General features: G+C 37.4%; 1 protein-coding gene across 1 annotated transcript in view; it reads right to left on the bottom strand.

Annotated features, from left to right (window-relative positions):
• B3GLCT (beta 3-glucosyltransferase) overlaps positions 1 to 21,068 on the bottom strand; it is a 61,446-nt gene that overhangs the window by 19,466 nt on the left and 20,912 nt on the right. The window contains exons 5-8 of the mRNA XM_082333637.1: positions 9,204 to 9,280; positions 5,192 to 5,303; positions 2,113 to 2,249; positions 706 to 769 (exon numbers count right to left, since the gene is read on the bottom strand). Of these exons, the coding sequence (XP_082189763.1) occupies positions 706 to 769; positions 2,113 to 2,249; positions 5,192 to 5,303; positions 9,204 to 9,280 (390 nt within the window). The remainder of the gene's footprint in view (positions 1 to 705; positions 770 to 2,112; positions 2,250 to 5,191; positions 5,304 to 9,203; positions 9,281 to 21,068) is intronic.

Raw genomic sequence — 21,068 nt, 5'->3', positions numbered from 1 at the left:
ATCAGCAAGCTTATTCCAGCTTCATCATCCCCTTCCACCCTGGTTCAGGCTGGAAACCTGCAGAAAACCCCGGGCTGCACAAACATCTTGAAGGCAGAAAAAATAAAAAAGCTTCAGAAAAGGCAGCACTGATCTTTCAGATCTCCCCACTCCTTTCTTCTCCTATTCCTTTCAGTCAACTCACTTATTCTCTGGAAGACCAGGTAGCTACCTTTTAAAACTGTTGCAAATCAGAGGAGAAAAAAAAATAATTCCAGACTTCCGTGCAAGTTGCCATGTTGCTTGTTCACACAACAGCTTGGTTTAAATAGCTTGAGGAAACCAAGTCCACCATATCCAGCTCTTAAGAGTCTGATTTAGAGAGTGAGGCTGGTAAGTATCTGAGACACTATTCATGTCAGCTTAAGCTTCATGGATTGGAAGTCTCTCTCCTTCTTTATTGACCAAGCATTAGAAGATACCTTACTGTATACAAACATGCATGCACTCATACAGGAATGCAATTTTATTCATTAACTCTTTGAAGCTTGAAATAGAGTTTTAAAGTATTACAATACTCTAAAGGAAGGCAAAGAAATTAAACATGTCATTGCAGTCAAACTTTTTAGCAACATCTAAGAAAAATCTGTTATTTCCATTACCATTTATCAGTATTCAAATATATAGATTTGAGACAATTTTTTCTTTCATCACATCACTGCTTACCTCATGCTTTAAATCTATTGTAAAGTCTGACTTGAGTGGTTCACTTTTCAACTTCTTTGCAAGCCTATACAATTAAAGATGAAGAAATTTACTCAAAAAAAAACCATATTAAAAAAAAAAATCAATCACTAGTGTATGCAGCAAAATGTGGCTGGTATTACTGACCATCTTATAAGGGGAAAAAAAATAAATCACACTTCTGTATTTATTGCCCCAAGAAGCAACTCATATTTCTTTTTCATATAATTTTTTTTTTCATCTGAGCACAGTGTGATGATGTTAATATTAGTCTTCAGCACGCACATTTTGATACATTCTTCCTGCCCAAGAAGAACGTTCTCATCTGGAGCAGACAGAAAGTCTGGCATAACATTTTCAACAGATTAAAAGCACCAGTGTGTTTGAAGCTCAATATTGATCAGCATCTCAAACTTCAGACAATATTCTCTTTTTGTGTATTCCAAAGCACAGTATTTAGGCACTTTCAATTTATGAAAACATCCATCCTTGCTACAGCAAGATGCGTTCAACTTCTGCAATCTATGAACTTTTCAAATCTAATTTAAAAACTAAGCATCTAATCTGAAATAAACATCTGGGTTGTCTCTATAGCATGAGAAACACTTCTAGAGGGCTATGCAGTCATTCTAAGATCCAGGAATAAAACTGCTGTCTGGCAGAGAATACATTTTTAAAATTACAAGAGATGGTATTGAACTAGTTGAACAACTAGTACTGAACTATTAACTAGCTGACATGACGTTAACTTTTAGATACACAGAGTGAAGCAAAATAAATGACGCACACAGCAACGATACAGAAACCTACTTCTGTACCCTTGTCTACTAATGAATTCTTAAGTGTTTATTTATAATAATTAAGCTTGGAATGCATAGAATAACGAAGAAATGGAATTTTATCAAAGTAGTATTTTCTGGGTAAGTTTATAGTGGGAGCACAAGTCTATGTAGGCATACCCAGAGCTAGCTGTACATTACTGTGCCTGGTTGAATGTCTTGCTATGCACCTTAGATCCTCAAACTAAAGCAGGCTTATGTGTACTGGCATGGATGTTGATAATATAGGTGGCAGCAGCAAAAGCTCCATGTAGGATCTGAAGTCAAGACGCCAGCCTGCATTGGTTGGATACATCCCAAGCTGTCTGCCATAGCTAAGCTGCAATCAGCAGCTTCAATTCAAAGACAGCTCAAAATTAAAATTTGACTTTGCATATCTACATGATCTGCAATAAGACCTTCAACTGTACATGAACACCTTCATCTTTTATAACAAATACTAATCCATATGAAATCGTAACTCATTAAAATAATATTGATTAGCATCTAAATTAAACACATTCTTAATTACTATCAATAAACAAGAAGTGATTAAAAATTCAATTCTTACTTGTTAACAAGTGGAATGCTAAGTGCCCAACCAGCAGCAAAATCTGGAAATTTAAAGACTGTAGGATTTTCAGCAAAGGCATAATGGTGAATTATTGTAGATTCTTCATCATATAACGCTTTACCTAAAAACCACTCCTGTAAAGGAATATAGGAAACAATTTTGTTCATCTACAGCATCCTTTTAGTGAAGATGACGACTGCATTCATGCTGAATAAAGCAAACCTGAAAACAAAAACAAGGGAAGCATATTGTTCACAATAATCCAGACAAAAAATGTACTGGGTAAGAAAGGAAACTAAATGCAGTTCTCTGAATTCAAATACACACTATATTTTCAAACTCCAGCATATGCCCTGAATTCCACTTGTTCAAAGAGCACAGAATCCCAGAATCATAGAAGGGTTGAGACTGGAAGAAGCCTCTTGAGATCACCTAGTTCAATGCCCTGCTCAAGCAGGGTCAGCCAGAGCAGGTTGCCCAGGACTCTGTCCAGTCATGTTTTGAATACACTCCACAACCTCTCCAGGCAATCTGTTCCAGGGTTTGACCACACAAACTGACTACTGACTAGAGAAGACACTCAAAAGCAGTGCATTCAGGAACTTTATATATATGTCCATTTTGAATTTCCATCTGTCTAGCCTCTTTTACACTAGGGAACTTAAAAAGCAAACACATTTTAAATACCTTGATCTTCAAAACAGTTAAATGAAGAAGGTCCCAAGTATGCGTTTATAAAGTAAAAAATTAAGTAGTAGTATTATTATTAGAGTTTTAAATAACAGTGTTTCAGAATTTACTACTGACTCTGCTGTATCTGAAAATAATTAACAGACTTAAATACTGCTGCTTTAACATTACTCTCAGTTGTCTTAATCTTTCTGTTTAGAATGGATATAAAACAAGTATACCCCCAAATTTTTGCAGAGTAAGGACTGTAATGAAGGGAAAAAAGTCACATCCTCACTGGATGGAAGGGAAAAATGTCACATCCTCACTGTGTCTTACTACAACATCTTATGAGTTCTTATGATTCTCAAAGACAAATTGTCTTTTAAATAGATCTTTTATACCCTTTAGGTATCAACAGCTACTAAGTCATTGCTGCCCATCAGCTTGGTTTACTCATTCTGGATATCTTTGGGCCTGCAGTCTCCCATCATTTTAGGAGGACAGGAAGAGGAGTAGCACATACAATTTGGTTTAACCTTGCTGCCATCTTCCATTATGAAAGCACAGGTTGAATCAATCTGCTGTTGAAACATAGAATCACAGAGGGGTTGAGGTTGGAAGGGACCTCTGGGGATCATCTGGTCTAACTTCCCCTGCTCAAGCAGGGTCACCTATACAGCTGGTTGCCCACGACCATGTCCAGATGGCTTGTGAGTTATGTCACAAGATATGTGGATGGAGACTCCACAACCTCTTTGGGAAACCTGTGCCAATGCTCAGTCAGCCTCACAGTAAAAGTGTTTCCTGATGTTCAGATATAATTCACTATCTGAGTGCTTGCCTTGAGGTCTTTATGTAAATGAGATATTCCTCACTGTTTTTTAGTTTTACTGCCGTCAATATCATCCTTGGTTATCAATGCAGGTCATTCTCTTAACATACCTCTACAGTCTCTTACAATGCTTTCACACATCTGTTTTCACTCAATATTACATTCATATCAGTCTGAATAGTTCTGTTACTAATCTCTACATAACCAGACTGAAAAGCTGCAGATTCATCAACTATTCACATGCCCCTTGTAGACCTTTTATTGTGATTAATGTATACCAGCTTTTTATTATGCAGACTGCTGACATTTTAAAATGAATAATGAATGAGCTCATTCTGGTCTAACTCATCTTAAATTTTGTGACTGATGGACTACCACTGTATATAAGGAATCAGTTACAGGCTATTACACTAAGATGACAATTACTATGTACAAAAGCAAAACATTTTATTTTCCTTTTAATGCAGGTTGAAACGCAATTTGTTATTGTAATAGAATTTACATGTAATGCAAAGGAGAGATTAAAACTGGCATAAGGGCAGCATCTAGAACAAAAATGTTTATGTTTCTATTCTGAGAACATCAATTAGGAGTAGGTGTTTCTGAAACGGAAATAAATGGATATTCCAAAGGCCTGAATATCTTCAGTCAGCCATTTTGAAGACAGAGTGTTTAGAAATGTAAGATCTCTGAATTACTATTATTACCATTTTAGAAAAGAATTGTGAGAAAACACAACGAGGCCCTGTGCCTGCAAAAGAAGTAAATATGCTAAAGTGAGGCCTGAAGCAGAGTTCAATACTCAGTCAAGGTAACAATAAGGAGGGAAAACATATTCGCGCAGGAGATTTTGGCTTCTTTTATTCCAGGCAAAGGATGGACATCAAGCTGAATTTTTTTCTGAACACTGAGAATTCTAAACATTAACAGCTTTCATGTCAGTTGCATTGCCAAATTTCCTTTGTTCCTTGGTGACTGCATTTTTCTTTTGTTCTGCAAGTCTTTTGGTGTTGTTTCTTTTCCAGCAGGTAGAGAAAACTGTCTTATCACCAAGATGGTTCAGAAACAGAATGCAAATAAAATACCCTACTATATTAAATCAGAGACAGTCAAACTAACATCAGTCATTCTGTCTGATGATAAACAGAAATGATGACAGACAGGAAAATGGGGAGAGGGGACCACACAGCAGACTATATTCATCTTTTTACTGATGCTACATCATTTTCAGGCTATCCACAGGAGTCTTTGATCAATTTTAACAGTTATTCAACAGCTAGACAGGCGCTCATACTGCTTCACGTTAAATACCTTGCTCACTCTCAGCCTCAGCAACAGAAATCTATTCCCCTATTTTAAGCTGTTTGGATGCATCTTTTTCAATGTTTGGAGACCTGAGCCATCCAGGCAGCGTTATAAAATCAAATTCTGGACGACAGAAACTGTTCCATAACTAGGAATTCTAAAATTCTGTATTTATAATTTTGTACTTAAAAAGATTCCACATGTTCCATCTAAAAACCTATTCAGGCACATTCGAAAGAAAGTTAAATATATAAATTTTTATTTCACCTTAGATCCATCAAATCTTCCAAGTGTTTCTAGCAGCTTTACAACTTGTATTCTTGTATCTTCTTCACAGAAGAAAATCCATGAGGAGTTCCTACCATAGGTAACAGAGAAGCTAACAAAAGAAATTAACATTTTACTAATACACTGGCTTATGAACAGAATGATAGATTCAACCCACTTTCCCCAAATATACGTACTTTGCAATCAATTATTCATTTACACAGAAACATAAACTTTTACTACTAACTTGGAATTACATATTGAAGGACTACAGTGAATGGATAAAGATATTGCCTCTGCTGCTATCTATTTATATAGCACCAGTTATTCCAGAAAGAAGGGAACAGAGATACATAAAGAATGTCCACTCAGAAATATATAGGTACTACAGGTCTAATAGCCACCTATGAATTCAGAAGTTTACAGATAGCAGTTTAAGTAACCTTCCCCTCTGTACCTTAACTTTCTTCCAAGGAGCCCCACTGTTGGGCATCTAACACCATTGCAACAATCATGAAAACGCCTAATGACAGGTTTTCTCACAGCTGTTTGACACCGATCATCCCCAACCTAAAAACTTCATTAGCTTTTTCAGTACAGTGAAACTACACAGATTGAAGGGACTCCCCTACCTTCCTCAAAGCTAACACTAATCTCAATGCAGGATTCCTGACTCCTTCAGAAAACTCTCTATCCTTATTTCTCTACTTCTCCCAGCTTAATCCTTCCACTACTTAACAAAACAAAGTCTTATTAATTCATGACATCCTAATGGGAAAAAAAAGCCCAATCTTTATTTCCTTTTCCAGTTTCCTTTGCATAGCTTTTACGTTGATTTAATTAAAAAAATAATCTGAGGAGAGTGGTAAAAAAATTAGCACCTCTAAACATCACAGATTTTTTTCCTCTACAGCATTGTCTACTGATAAAATCAGCAATGAAAATAAATGGCAGAAATGTACGTCAGAAAAAATAAGTTAAAAAGGGTGATACAATAATTTCTGTTTTAGGGAATGGTATTTGCCTGAAAAAAGAAAAACAAAAACAAAAACAAACAAAAAAACAAAACAAAACCCAAAACCCAAACCCACTATCTGACAAATACTTATGCTAGAACATGTAATACCTGCCTCTGCAGGTCTTTTAATTACATGCTAGAAGCACCAGATGGTTGCCAGGTGCTAAACTAGTTCAGTCTTTTTTCATCTGGGACAAGTCATTGTGCTCATTTTGGCTAGGACAGAGTTAATTTTCTTCATAGTAGCTAGTATGGGGCTATGGTTTGGGTTTGTGCTGAAAACAGTATTGATAATGGGGGGGTGTTTTTGTTATGGCTGAGCAGTGCTTACACAGAGTCAAGGCCTTTTCTGCTTTTCACCCCACCAGTGAGCAGGCTGGGGGTGCACAAGAAGTTGGGAGGGGACACAGCTGGGACAGCTGACCCCAACTGGCCAAAGGGATGTTCCATACCATATGGCGTCATGCTCAGCAATAAAAGCTGGGGGTAGAAGGAGGAAGGCGGGGACATTCAGAGTGACGGCATTTGTCTTCCCAAGTAACCATTACACCTGATGGAGCCCCGCTTTCCTGGAGATGGCTGAACACCTGCCTGCCGATGGGAAGTAGCAAATTAATTCCTTGGTTTGCTTTGCTTGCATATGTGGCTTTTGCTTTACCTATTAAACCGTCTTTATCTCAACCCATGAGTTTTCTCACTTTTACCTTTCTCATTCTCTCCCCCATCCCACTGGAGGGGAGCGAGTGAGCAGCTGTCTGGTGCTTAGTTGCCGGCTAGGGTTAAACCACGATAGTCATCTTCCTATAAAGCTGGCTTTCCTCTGTGTCTTGCAATGGTATCTGATTATTCACTGCTTTCTGCTTATGATAATCTGCTGAACTATAATAGCCAGAAGAATGATCCAATCATCCTCTTAGTTCATAAAAGCATATACTTGTTGCCTACTCAACACTGAAATCTGGGCAACTCTTTGCCATTCAGGCAAGCAAACAAGATGCAATTAGCTGGGAAAGACACTTCCTAGCTGTTCCTTCTAAAACTTGCCAAACAAGTACAGAAAGGGTATCAGATACTCTCATGTTTTTAAATATGTACAGTATCCAATGCCCTGTGAAGACTGAAGGCTTTTCTCTCACGCTTTAGTGCTCAGATAGAACTTCAGGAGAGAAATATCTGGATTCACACAAAAGCAGGTGAAGGGCAAGGAGAAAATACTAGAATAACCCCCACAAAAAGTATTACTGCATCTTGTGAATGCAGCACAAAAGCTCACAAGAAGAATGATCTGTTCATCTAGCTATTGATGGAGAAACAGAATGATTTTCAAGTATTTAAGGCCTGCAGAGAGTCCTATGTAGAACTCATAGCACACAGATCTGGAGTTCGGATTGCAAGGAGCCACTGGAGATGCTCAGGTAAGATCCAGTTTCAGGGTAAGAATCTAAAAAAGTGATTTCTTCTCTGCTTAGTTAACATGGTTACTGAGAAGAAATGTAGTGGGCCTTCTGGAGACAGTAAGGGTGCTGTGTCATAAGACATCCACTGATGCCTTACGATTACATCTTCTGAAATGAAGTATTTTGTCCAAGTTAACCTGTGCCCAAGAACTAAAAATTAAGAATTGTCATAACTGTTTAGAGGCTTCCGTAAAAATGCTGACAATTACAGAACTGAGGAAAGCCATTCTTCTGAAAGCAGTTTTCAGATAAGAATGCATCTTATATCACAATTCATTCTTCCAAAAGTGGTAAGCGAAGCGGTAGACACAAGGAAATTAATGTTCCAGAATTCTCAAGATGGAAATCTCTACTTTAGATTCCTCTTCTGATTTCTGAAGAATTTTCTTCTGCTTTATCACAAAAATGAGCATTTGTATTTTTCTTTCTGAGTTTTGCTATGAGAACTGGATCTGTAAACCCTGTCACCGGAACATAAATAATTCAGAAGAGAAACCACTAGGTCATTGAAACAGGAGCTAAGAAGGAAAAACAAAGATGATTGATAGTTGGAACATCATCTTCCAGTTTTTCAATTTACTTTAATTCTCCTTTTGCTTCTTTTCACAGTTTACATGTATCTCAAAGATAGCTACTATACAAGCACTATTTTCATGTTTCTACACACACAGAAAGCAATGGAAAGCAGAAGGAAAAGCATCCTGTCCTGCAACCACTCTGATGTAAAAACCTCAAACCAAAACAAAAACATCCTTCTGAGTAACTCTAACAAATTATATTAACTAAATTAAACATCAAGAGGCTGCAGAGTCTCTGGCATCAATTTCAAACGCAAGCTTTAGGCAAAGGATAGCCTTCAGCACCATGGAGCTTTAGGACTTTCTGAAACAAGAATCATTGCTTCCTGACAGTTTGCAACATACTATCCTGTAAATGCAGCATGTCTTCCTTGGAGCCATCTGCATAAGCTAAGAAGAAAAGATATTTGAGATTACCTGTCATCTCTGACCATACTAAGATGAAAACTGGCCATATAAGCTTCTAAAAAGATGTTGAGACCTACACCTTTTCACTATAGAGGCATACCACCTCTTAGAAATACTGTAAGCAATAAAAGATAGAAACCCCAAACAGGTATTATTATCTATTTCTTAAAAATTATTTATCCACTTCATTCAGCCAAGAAATCTGAAAGGTCAAAAGTTCTGAAATACCTCACACCTCACACTGTGAGAAATGGGGACCAAATAGGAAAATACACATTTAAAAATGGTATCTCTTTTGACTAGTTTACTTCCCTAATAATTTTAAAACCCACAATGCTTTGAAGAAGGTAGTTATTCAGTTACATTATATTACTCTTGCTCTTTTATTTAAAATAGCTTTTGGAAAACCAAAAATAGTAGAGCAAGAAGGTGAAAAGATAAAGTTGCAACTCTCACTCAAAAACTTTGCTTTTGAAAGAAGTGGTCTAAGTAATATTTATATTCTTAGTTACAAAAAAATTCTGAAAATAACTGTCATTCATTACACTTACTCTCTCATTAATGGTAATATTGTCCATGCACCTTCATGCCCGTCCATCTGATGAATAAGCAGAACCGTAGGTAATTCCTTTAAGAAAAATAAAAATATTCCCATTAAACTTGAATTATATGCACTTTTTTCCTAAACACCACCCAATCTTAAAAAAACTTACTCTGGAACAACTACTTAGTTTCTCATTGTTTTTTACTGTCAAGTAGCCCTGCAGAATACATGACTTAGGATGGTATGAAACAAGGTGACCCACAATTTAGGGAAAGTGCTTCTTCCAACTCATTATTTCTTAATTCTCTATTAGATATAAAGCTAATACACTTCAAGTTAAATATTTTGTATAGGTCCCATGTAATCAATTAAGCAATATATCATACTTGTTTCTTTACCATATCATAAAATCCCATACTGTAAAGAAAGACTTATAAATAATGTAGGGTATTCTACAAAGGCTTCCATTGGACGTTACACAGAGCTTACGCGAGAGTTCTAACACTCTTTATTTTGCTGAGTTCAGCTTTGACCTGTCACACTAACATCATGACAAAAACCCACGAGTTTATGCAAAAATCAAAATGCATTAGCATTTTTTCTTCCTGAAAAACCAAAGAAGCTTCCTACAAAGGAAAATATTTTCATAAATTTCTTTGCTCTTTTGTTACTTGAAATCTCTTCGGTGTGGCAGATCCCGATGTCTAGAAGACAAGCTATCATTCTGGGGTAGTTCCCAAGAAAACACTTTTTAAACACGGCCCTCTGATAAACCAGACTGCGTAATTTATTCACTAGTTCATACATGTAAAAAGTGGGACAGAGATATATATCCAGTAATATATAGGCAGTATCTTACTCCATTGATTTACTACACTTACAAGTATAATTCTCTATTGCAGCATCATTAGGGTCTCAACCACCTCACAAATGTCTAAATCCTTTGGGTTCAGTAATTGTACTAGCACTGAAGCAAAAATCTTCCTGCCAGAAGAGTCTAACCTCCCAGTTTATCTAAACTTCCTCACCATCTAAGTACATCCCATTACAACAATTAACCTAACAAAGCTCTGGTGGCAGTAATGCACTTTAACACAAACGACTTAATACTAGCAGGTAAACGATCCCACCTTTCCATCATACAAACTGTTAAGTTATGTGACTAAAGGCTCATCACCACAAACACAAAGCAGCACAGAGGAACAGTAACAGGGTAGGAACCCCAATAATGTAATTGGAGAAAACTGAGCACCCTGACCCAGCTCCCCCCAAGGGCTGTCCCAGAGGAGCCATCAGCCTCTCCAGGTGTGACACTCACCAGCTAAAGAGAAGGGAGAGGCTCCCTGCTCACCTTGCAGTCTGACAGGGGGTTACTGCCTACAGGGGCATGTGACTCATTATGGGATTCAGGGGAAGAGCACTTTGGGATGGCACAAAACTTATTATGAGATGCTTAGGGAAGACAAAAGGCCAGGAAAAGAGGGATCAGGGTCGTTTGAGGAGGAACAACCATTGGTAAACATAGGGAAAAAAGAGGTTGGTCACTTGAAAGAGATTGCTGGTCAGGACGCTTGTCTGGCCATTGCTTGCACTGATCACTGCAGTCTGTCCTGTTTTCTCCTTAAATTTCATTTCTGACTCCTGGGCAGGAGGCTCTGTCTGTCTGCGTGTATTCAGACCTGAGTGCCTGCAACTGGAGAGGGGACCATAAGTCACAGTGGTGCACATCTCTGTGCTGCCAGAAACTGGGGAGAGTGGGGTGCATGCATGTTGTGTGGGTGTGTGTTTCAGTGTGCGTCATTGCTCGTGAGCATCAAGCTGGACTAGGAGTAGGAGAAGAGGCTTGGGAGCCAGGTATCGGAGCAGCCACAAGTCTGAGGCAGATACTGGGGAGACCAAGGGGCCTGACAGTTGGTTACTGGAGGAAACAGGAGGTCCCAGCTACAGGAGAGCCTCTGGGGTGCAAGGGTAAGCTACTAGCAGGGTTGTAAGTCTGCACCAGGTACCAGAAAGATCCCTTTGCGTGTGTGCGTCTGTGCGTGAAGCAACAGGGAGGCCGGGGGCTGACTACTGGATACACTGTGTGCCTAAAGCTACTGGGAGGATCCATAGTGTGTGCGTGCGGGTGCGCAGGAGCAGGGCTGAGCATCAGCAACCGGAATGGAGCAAGCCTCATGTGCCCACGTGCTGGCAACTGCACAGACCGGTGATGCGAGACCAGCGACTGCACAGACCGAGTGTCAAAGACCGGCTACTGGAGGCATCCATATTGTAGATGTGTGTATTTATGTATACATATTCTACAAACAGGCTTTCATCCTGACCAGCCAGAAAGGTGAAACAAGGTCAGGCCATTGGTGCAGTTTGTGTTTGTAAGAGTGCTGTGGTTTCTGTGTTAATCTATGTGGATGACCACGTATATACGTACACGTAGTGTGTGTATGCATGCATATGTGCCTATTGGGAACACATGCGTAGCCTTGCTAGTGGTTGGCCCTGGGGACACGGAGCTGCAGCAGCCTCACCTCTGTCAGGCTGGTGGATTTGGCAGCTCCTAAGACAAATCATCTTGACCTCTCAAGGGCCTAACTCCTTTCCTCTTACACCGTGCACACGCAAAACATTTTTGTTTGATGAATGCTTCTCATGAATATAAGCCAATGCCATTAACATAAAATTCACATTTAAACACAAAAATAATTTATTCTCTAAGAAAAGCTATAAGATAAAGTTTACAGTGTTTGCAGACTCTGTCAAGTTTACTTGAAATCCTTTTTAAGAGCAGTTAAGCATAGCACCTGGAAATACCTAAAAACCTCCAAACTTCATACACTAAAGAAAACATCTCTACCACTCTAAAGAATAATGGTGTCTCTCAGGAGTGCATTAACCCTATAAAAAAAAAAATGATCTATTATTTTTAAAAATATTTATGCGATTGTGAATGACCAAAATTGAAAAGAAACAATGCCAAAACTCTAATTTGGAACAGGATATTCACCTGCATCTAAAATATCAGTGGTTCTGATTTATGGTTCTAGTTCAAGCCAATCCATCAAATACGTTTCTGGTTAATTTCAATTTATCGCAAAACCAAGGAAGTCCAGAAGTTTTTAGTGGAAGTGACAAATCTTAGTAACAGTATACTCAACATCTGGTATTTCACTAAAATGTAACCACTTCATGGTAAAACCATAAAAATATGTTTGCTTATGGGATTGCAGATAGGAAGATAAAAGGGCAGACCTCTGTCTTTACAAGAACATTTCTATTTACAAGCATACAAACCCTGCAGTTATGCTAGTATTTGTATGTGGTCATGGATTTCATGTACAATAGGAGCCAGACAGAGATAAAAGTAGTTAAGAATATATTCAGTGTCTGTATCACGCTAAAGGCTGAAGTTGTATTCATTTTAGATACAAACAACATTTGCCCATGCAAAAGGTATGAAGTAAATTGCATAATCTAAGTAGCTGTACCATATACTTAGGTATCTCCTCTTTAACAAAAAAACCCCAACTCCTTCCTTTGTGCAGATCAATGGACTGGCGATAAAGAAAAAGCACTCTTTCTTGAGCTAATCTGATACTTTTGCAAGGTATCTTTTCTTTTTGACATTCTCATAAGCCTCATAAGCCTGCTCTCTTTCTCTACCCAACCTCCTAGAAGAAACAAGGCCAAAATGGACCTCTGTAAGCACCCAGGCTGGAAGAGATCACCTCCAGCTAAAATGGGATTTCCAGAGCCACAGCTAGGTCACATCCTCTACGACCTCCTAGAAGACCTGTGCTTGCTTTGTTTTCCTGCAGAATGGACTCCACTGAATTTCATCTAAGCATAACTAAACCTTGCCCTAAGTGTATGGTTTAATGAGAACATGGTTTTTAGAACATAATTCAAACTGGACGTTGCTAACCACTATTTATTATATGCCCTATGTGACATAATATCGCAAGTACTACATATAAACAGATACGGAACTGCGGTAAAATGCAAAACATGACTGTAATGTTTATTGTTATATTACTGAGTCATCTGATCAGAGCAATTAGCAAACTTACTTATAACGCATTATAGTAAAATACAGTAGTGTATAGGAATCTGCTCTTAATGAGTCCAGCATGCTGGTATCTGCCGGTGTCTTGCCTATATCTCTGCGTTTTGTAAGTTTATTAAACTGCCTCATGAAACCCAGAACTGAGGGGCAAGAGGGGAGATCCTAAACCCTAGACACTGTTGTTGAATCACATAGTTCCAGAATTAGAAATGTTTTCCTAGTTTTTGCTCTACATGCTCTACAAGCACTTAACATTTTCGCTGCTCTCTTATCTTCTTTACAAAAATTAATCCTAAGACACATTCAGAGCTAGCCTATCTACCCTCTTCTCAACCCTCCCTTGGGAGGTTAAATAAGCCAAGCTCCTCCAGTCATCCGTTATGACTACTCTGAGAAGTAGAGCTGTGGAATACACACTGAAGTCTCCCTACAGCTTTATTTTCACAAACATGCCACTTCTGTAGACACCCTGAAGTATTTCTAAAATGACAGAAAGTAAGAGCAAATCTCCTACCTCTAAATCGAGCAGGCCAGTCCATTTGCTAGGAATTGCCACCATCAAATACTACACTGCACACAATATCTTCTCCATATTCTAACAATTTGCTTAAACATTGAAAACTACAATACACATTTCAAATATTTTTCATGTTTTAAAGACATAAGTATCAATATTTATCAGAACATCAAGTCCAAAAATCCAGGGCAAAACATTATTTCGCTATACCCCTTCAAATAAAACCCATGAATGACTTAAAGTACTGTTTTACAACACAGCTATAACAAAAGTACTTTGCTTCTGTTTAACAAGTCAGTGATTTGGGAGCTTCTCCAAGATGGTCATGGCCTTTTTAACCTTTGCTTTATTTCTCTCTTTAAGCTGCTTTCACAGAATCATAGAAGAGTTTGGGGTGGAAGGGACCTTTAAAGGCCATCTAGTCCAACCCCCCTGCAATGGGCAGGGACACCTTCAACTAGATCAGGTTGCCCAGAGCCCTGTCCAACCTGACCTTGAATGTTTCCAGGGATGGGGCATCTACCACCTCTCTGGGCAACCCGTTCCAGTGTTTCACCACCCTCATTGTAAAGAATTTCTTCCTTATATCTGGTCTGAATCGACTCTCTTCTAGTTTAAAACCATTACCCCTTACCCTATCACTACAGGCCCTACTAAAAAGTCTGGCCCCATCTTTCTTCTAAGCCCCCTTTAAGTATTGAAAGGCTGCGATAACATTTAAAAAAACCTGTGTTGCTAACAAAGCATAATATCCAATAAATAGACATTTTGTAGTCTTTTGCTCCTCAGGAAGCCTAAAGTAATAAAATATAATCTACTATTTTCCACTAGAGAGAATCTCTACTTCTGTTCTACTCTCAGATGCCTGGTTATCATTTTTAAAAAGAACTAAGTTTTCGTAATATATTATGTGCAGTTTCAAAGGGTTCATGGAAAGGCCATAGCAGCAGTCTGCTTTCATAAATCAAGAGCAAGATGCTGTGTGTAAGTTTGTCGTCAAATGATCTTACATTAAAGAAAAGATGGAAGCATTTACCCAATCTTACAGAGGCAATAACTGCAACTTAAGAAAGTGATTTGAAGTGTTCCTGACTATAACTTCAGATAAGAGGCAAAAAAAGAATTTTAGTGAAGAGGAAGTAATTTTATTCCTTTTTCCTACTGTACACAATATTGAAATCCTCAGAATACAACTTAGCTGCCAGAAAATATACTTGGACGCGTGACCAAAGCACTGACTTCTGAGTGCTTGCACGCTAGATCCAGCAACTCATTGCCTAGGAAAATAGCTACAATAAGTATGTGTATCTGAAGGGACTTTTTAGGCAGTTAGCTGCAATATTAATCCTTATGCAATAAGCTATTTCATCATCAAAAAGAAAGCTTTCGACTACAATGTATTTCTGTCTCAATAACCTATAATTATTGATATAACTTTTTCATGTGGGAAAGACGCTGGTAGCCACTGATTTTTTTTATTTTACTGGGTTGTTCTTCAACAATAATCGGAGTAAATTTCATCACGCATATTACACTATTGCCAATTGCTAACATACTGCCTAGAGTTCCCACAATTAGAAAATCAGTAAAAGGTCCAATAAGGTTTTAGTGATGCAGAAATAATTCACTTGTGGTCAGCAGCAATCAGTGTTAATTTGGTTTACATTATGTTGACGTGACACCACAAGATTTTCCTCAACTACCAGTACAAACATTTGTCCGGCCGCAAACTGAAAGACAGTCATACAAAGAATTTATAAGTGCGCCTATGTTTTCCATGATCAGGAGTAGAAAATGTGTTGACTCCAATACAATTTCCTCCAATCTTGTAGATGAAAACCTGAACAGATCATAATTCAGATGCCCAGGACATGAGAAGACTCAAGAAACTACTAAACTTAAAAAAATTTTTTTTTTCAAAATGTATATCTATCAACAAATGAATTATGCCCCCCCTCCCCGTTAGTCATGGGCTACGTGTTTCAAAGATCAAAATGAAGTCTGGAGTCTTCAATTAGTGCTTGCTGATAGAGTTGTCAAGTCCTGACTTTTCAAACTGAACAATATAAAAACCAAACTAATTTTATTCTTGTAATTACGGAGATGTGAACGACATTCAGATGTATCGATCCATTTGAAAATTATTATCGTAAATCTTATTATCTAGGGGAAAAAAAAAAAAAAAAAAAAAAGAGATATTTGCTAAATAAAGTTCAAACCTAATTGCAAGATCAAGACCTAGACCAAAAGCAGCTCCTGCTTCTTCCTAACACTCCCTCATATATTCAGGCTAGGTTAGTCCATTTTTGTGCATTTTTTCCTACTCACTGCACTGGCTTGCATCACAGAATGCACAAATTGTATTCCTTTGGGATGATGTGCTGTAACTGCTAATAGACCTCCAGTTCACAGAACCAAATCAGAACTAGTCGAAAGTAAAACCCTTTGAAATGTCATGTAACACCAGTGCTAGCTCCTCAGAATCAACTGCACTGCTCCTCATATTTGGTCCTATTGCACCAAACTACTTGCTAATGTAGAAATAGTCCAAATATTAGTCCAGATGTGCCAAGCAAGTATGGCACATCTGCTATACTTTCAGTTAACTGGGATTTAATAAAATAATTACATGGATTTTAAGTCAGTCTAATATTTAGTTTGAGCAGAAGTCTGAATTTTGAAAACTGAGACAAGTATTTGCACTTGCTAATTAAAAAGTGTACCTCTGGAGGAAGAAACTTAATATGAGAGTTCTCACCGATTTATTCTGCATTTTCTTTTTCCTCCCCTAGAATCTCCTGTCTTCCCCCCAGATATCCCATCTTCCCTGTTTTATCCTTTTGAGAGTTAACGATCACCAACATCCCAAAATAAGTCTTATTTTGTAACAAGACAAAAAAAAGGTGTAAAAATCTGGAAAAGATTTGAGTGTTTATTATAATAAATGCCACCAGAGATGCGTATAATGAGACAGTAGCCTAGAATGACAATAATAAATTGCTCTAAAGTGCCATTTGTTTGCTTATCACTTGTGTGGATAAAAGCAGTGAGGAATACTGTCTCCACAGCTCACATTCTGAATAAAAGCAACCATACAGAAGACAGACGTGTGATATACAGTACACAGCTATTATTCGCAAAACTAAGTATTAATGGTGAACCATAATAATTATGTTGCCAACTGATCTGAATACAATTCTTTATTTATAATAGCTGTTTAAGATAGATTTTGCTTTTAAGTAAAAACTCACCTTACACGCTAATATCAGCCACAATACTAAAATCCATTCCCAATCAGAACTAACAAATAAAAACACTCCAAAAATGAAATTAAGCTATTTATGGGGTTCTGTTGATTCTTTTATTATTAGCACATTGTCCCTTCAAAATCTATAAAGTCTATTCTAACATTGGACGGTTTGCAAATTCCATGTCATACACACAAATAGACGATGGTTTACTTCTGTCTTCTGCTTGTCTCTCCCTTTAGTCTATGGAAACAATATAAGCTCACTAACCTTCAACTTTTTATTGCAATATCTACTGAAATTCTTAGCCTTACAGAAAGTTTTAAGTATTTCCATTTCGTAGTAGATTTTTATATTCACAGACAAATAAGTCTGGAGCACCTTTCACTAACAGCGAGTTTGAGGCGGTCATCTCCCTAGCTAACTTAATGTGATACGTGGGGCAGCAGGTCCCTTCTCCCCAGTAGTCTCTTACCAAGTAAACCTAAAATCCATTTTCTAACTTAGGAAGAAGAAAGGAAGAAGAGAATGAACAGGAACAGGAGAACAGAAAGAAGCTTTCACAAAGGTATTTGGTAAATGTATTTCAAGCACTACTGCAGATGCTTAGGAGAATTTACAAGAAACAAAGAAAACTGTTAACAAGTACTGATTTTAAGGGTTAATTTTAATGATTTAGTAATTCTAGTCTCATGTATACTTGAGAGCAGCAAATATGGCACTCTATTCAAAGATGACGGAGCAATTTCAACATAGCAGACAGCTGTCACAGTAGAAGAGGAAACTTTAGATCAATCTCTTATTCATTCTTTACTATATACCTTAGCAAAATGGTTTCGTTCAAATCCTGTGATGTATGCAGAGATTGCTGCAGAAGAGGCTGAGAGGCACCTTTGCCTAAGCACTTTAAACTTGCCAATTTCACATATTTTTTTTTTTTTTGTCCTGACATGAGAAGACATCTCTGTAAGGTGACAGGTCCAATTTTCTGCATACAAAAGCCAATGCAATTATCACATATTTGACTGGGAAAAGCAAGTCTGTAAAAACACTGTATGATGTGTAAGGCAGGGCTGAAAGGAGCCCATTTGTCACTGCTGAAACTGTTATAAGATCTCAGTGCAATATTATCGAATTTCTACAAATTCTTTCAAATCTACTGAATACCTGTTATGGAAAGATGATCATATTAATCTTCTAGCATTACAGTGTAGGTAAGTTTTACAGTCTCGAGCACAAAATAATTAATAGGCTAGATATTGATTTTGCTGATAATAAAACCTAGTAATTGTCAAAAGTATTCTGGTACCTTTGCAGAATAAGAAGCAAGGGCATATCGAAAAGTCAGAGATCAAACAATTAAAACAAAAAGCCAAGAGAACAGCTGGAAGAAAGCAGAGATAAAACAGAAGTCAGTCAAATTTGTGAAGTCCTGCAAGATGCCCTTGAAGAGAAAAGATTCAAGACAACTCTGAAATAGATTTTCCTAACTAAATAGTAATTTTGTACACTTTTCCTGAAACATTTTCAAAAGGTTTGATTTTCAGAACTTGGAGGCACCTTACCCTTCAACAGATCAGAGTTTAGAAGCATTTCAGAAGTTGAGCACCCAAATATTGAGGCCCCAAAATGAGCAGTTGCATTTTAAAATGCAAATCCTAAAACAAATTAAGCATTATGAAGAGAAACTATGTACTCAACAGGAAAGAAAGTGACCAAGAACATGCTGGTATCAGACAATGTATGTAAGCAGAATAAGTAATACATCAGAAAACAAACAAATGCAGATATTAATATGGTGAAGGAAGGGGAAATACAAACTTCATACACTGACCACTTAAATGCACACACTTATTAAAGACAAGGTTTTTATACTGCAAGCTGTACCCACGTAATAGATGTGAAGTTTTGTGGACAGATTTGGAAGACAGGTATAAATATGAAAGTTTTGGTTGATGCTACAAATAGAAGTCAGGCAAAACAGAAGCAAAGGGGGAGAGAGAAAAGGTTGGATAAAAATGAAGGTCCAACTAAACTTTATACAGGAATCTGAAAATGAGGGCAAGTCTGAAATACTAAATTAATCCATTAATTTGTCCTCTGTCTTTTAAACAAAAAAATCCAAATTATGCAAGGTGCAAGCATGCAAGTTTAGGAGAAAACTCAACTGGTACAGCAATATTTAGGTGTTCATTCTCTAAATGGAAAATATTGTTGGGGGCGCAGAGGAGAAAAGGACAAAGAAATCTTGTTTCCAGAATTTTCTATTCATAAACCAGAGATGATCCAGGGCTTTTAGTAGTTACTGGTACTATCATCTGACTCAAGCAATACAGTCAGAAAAAAGCATCACAAGAGCAACACGTACTAGGTACTACGATACTCAAAACTTTTGGACAAGGATTTATGTGGTTTCAGGAGGCCACGGATAAAGGCTGGAACTTCTTCCTCCCTCTCTTTTGCTGCAGTACCATGTTCCCTAATAACTCTAATTTTTTCAGTCCATGAGGGACCCCCTGCAGGGACTTCAGTTCTTTGAGAAAGTAAGAGTGCCAGATGCTCCAGGTACCCCATCAGCATCTCTGCCCTCACCACAGGGAAGTGCAGGACTTGTCATCTCAGCAAGATACCTTCACACAGTCTAGATTCATCATTTCGCTGTGGAAAGAGTCCTGCTGATCGGTCAAAGACTAGCAAGACCTGGGCCAAGTAGAGTGGCGTACAAGATTAATATCACAGATGACACGGCAGTACCTTCCCCAACAGCTCTTGTATAACTGGCACCTGATCTTTGTTCTACAAAGAGATGGAAAGCTAATGGACAAGATATGCCAAAGAGCCGTGTTTTTCATAAGGTCAGTCAACAAAAAACTGTCCGCTGCCTGGCAAGATAAACTCTTACATCTTAAAGAATAAGCATTTTAAGAACTAAAGTGATAAGCGCATTTCATGAGGCTACAGGATTTATTTGACATGAATAAATCCTTGCAGAAGAAAAGAAAGCTGTTGCTAGGAAGGAAACAGATTGCACACTAACATTTTACAGAAAAGAAAAAAAGACACTAGGTTTAATAACATTGGGAAATAAAGTTATGCATAAAACATACCTGTTCTAATTAAAAAAATGGGGTTGATCTTGATACTCATTTTCATTTTCCAGTACTCCATGGTATCAGTCTTAAAGTCTTATTCTTACATTTTTGGTTTGGTTTTTTGTTTGTTTGTTTGTTTTTTAATCTCCATAATGAATAGTACTAATTTGCTATATTTCTTCTGGTTAATATATATAGGATACCATTTAATCTCTAGGATTTTCAGGAAAAAAAAAAAAGTTTTTTGAACATAATGAATTGGCTGAGGGTGTTCAATATAAGAACCCTCAAGGAAACAAAGAAACAAACAAAGGCATTTACTCTACTAGACCAGTTTTCATAAAGAAATACGCGGACCTTTGTCTTCAGAACATTATCACAAGCCCAGGCAATTAAATAGCATTAACTGCATCTAAAACAGTATTTCAGACAAAATCTATCATTTTTCAGAAACTATATTTTACCTGTTTTCTAGTCTTAAATGTAACAGCCAGAAAAGTAATCCTGGTTTTCAATCTTTTAAGAAGATAGAAAGGGAACAGTCCCAAATATTATTTCACACTCTGACAGCTTCCTTATTCTTATTTGGTGTTTCTTAGGAAGGCCTAGTTTACAGAGCTTCTTAAATGCTCAGAAATCTCAGAAATTCCTTAAAATTTTACCAATTTTCTTAAATTTTCTTCATTGCTATTTCTAACTTAAGAGTTTTGACTAATATTCAATAAATCACTATGGTATAGGCTTTGAAGCATGAACACAGTACTGACATCTACTGGTGGCCGGAATTATCGATTAGTTTCACATGAAAAAAATGTTTTAAGTACATAGTGAAAGAAAATAAATAGACAACTTACTTGTAAAGATTGATGTAAAGTAAATACGAATGTGAGTGATTTAATCCATTTTAAAGGAATGCAGATATTCTGGTTTCATTAAATAACAAAAATCTAACAGC

This window comes from Platalea leucorodia, assembly GCF_965183815.1.
Source record: "Platalea leucorodia genome assembly, chromosome: 2".
Taxonomy (NCBI): domain Eukaryota; kingdom Metazoa; phylum Chordata; class Aves; order Pelecaniformes; family Threskiornithidae; genus Platalea; species Platalea leucorodia.
Note: the sequence above shows the minus strand (reverse complement) of the source record. Positions and strands in the feature narration are given on the sequence as shown.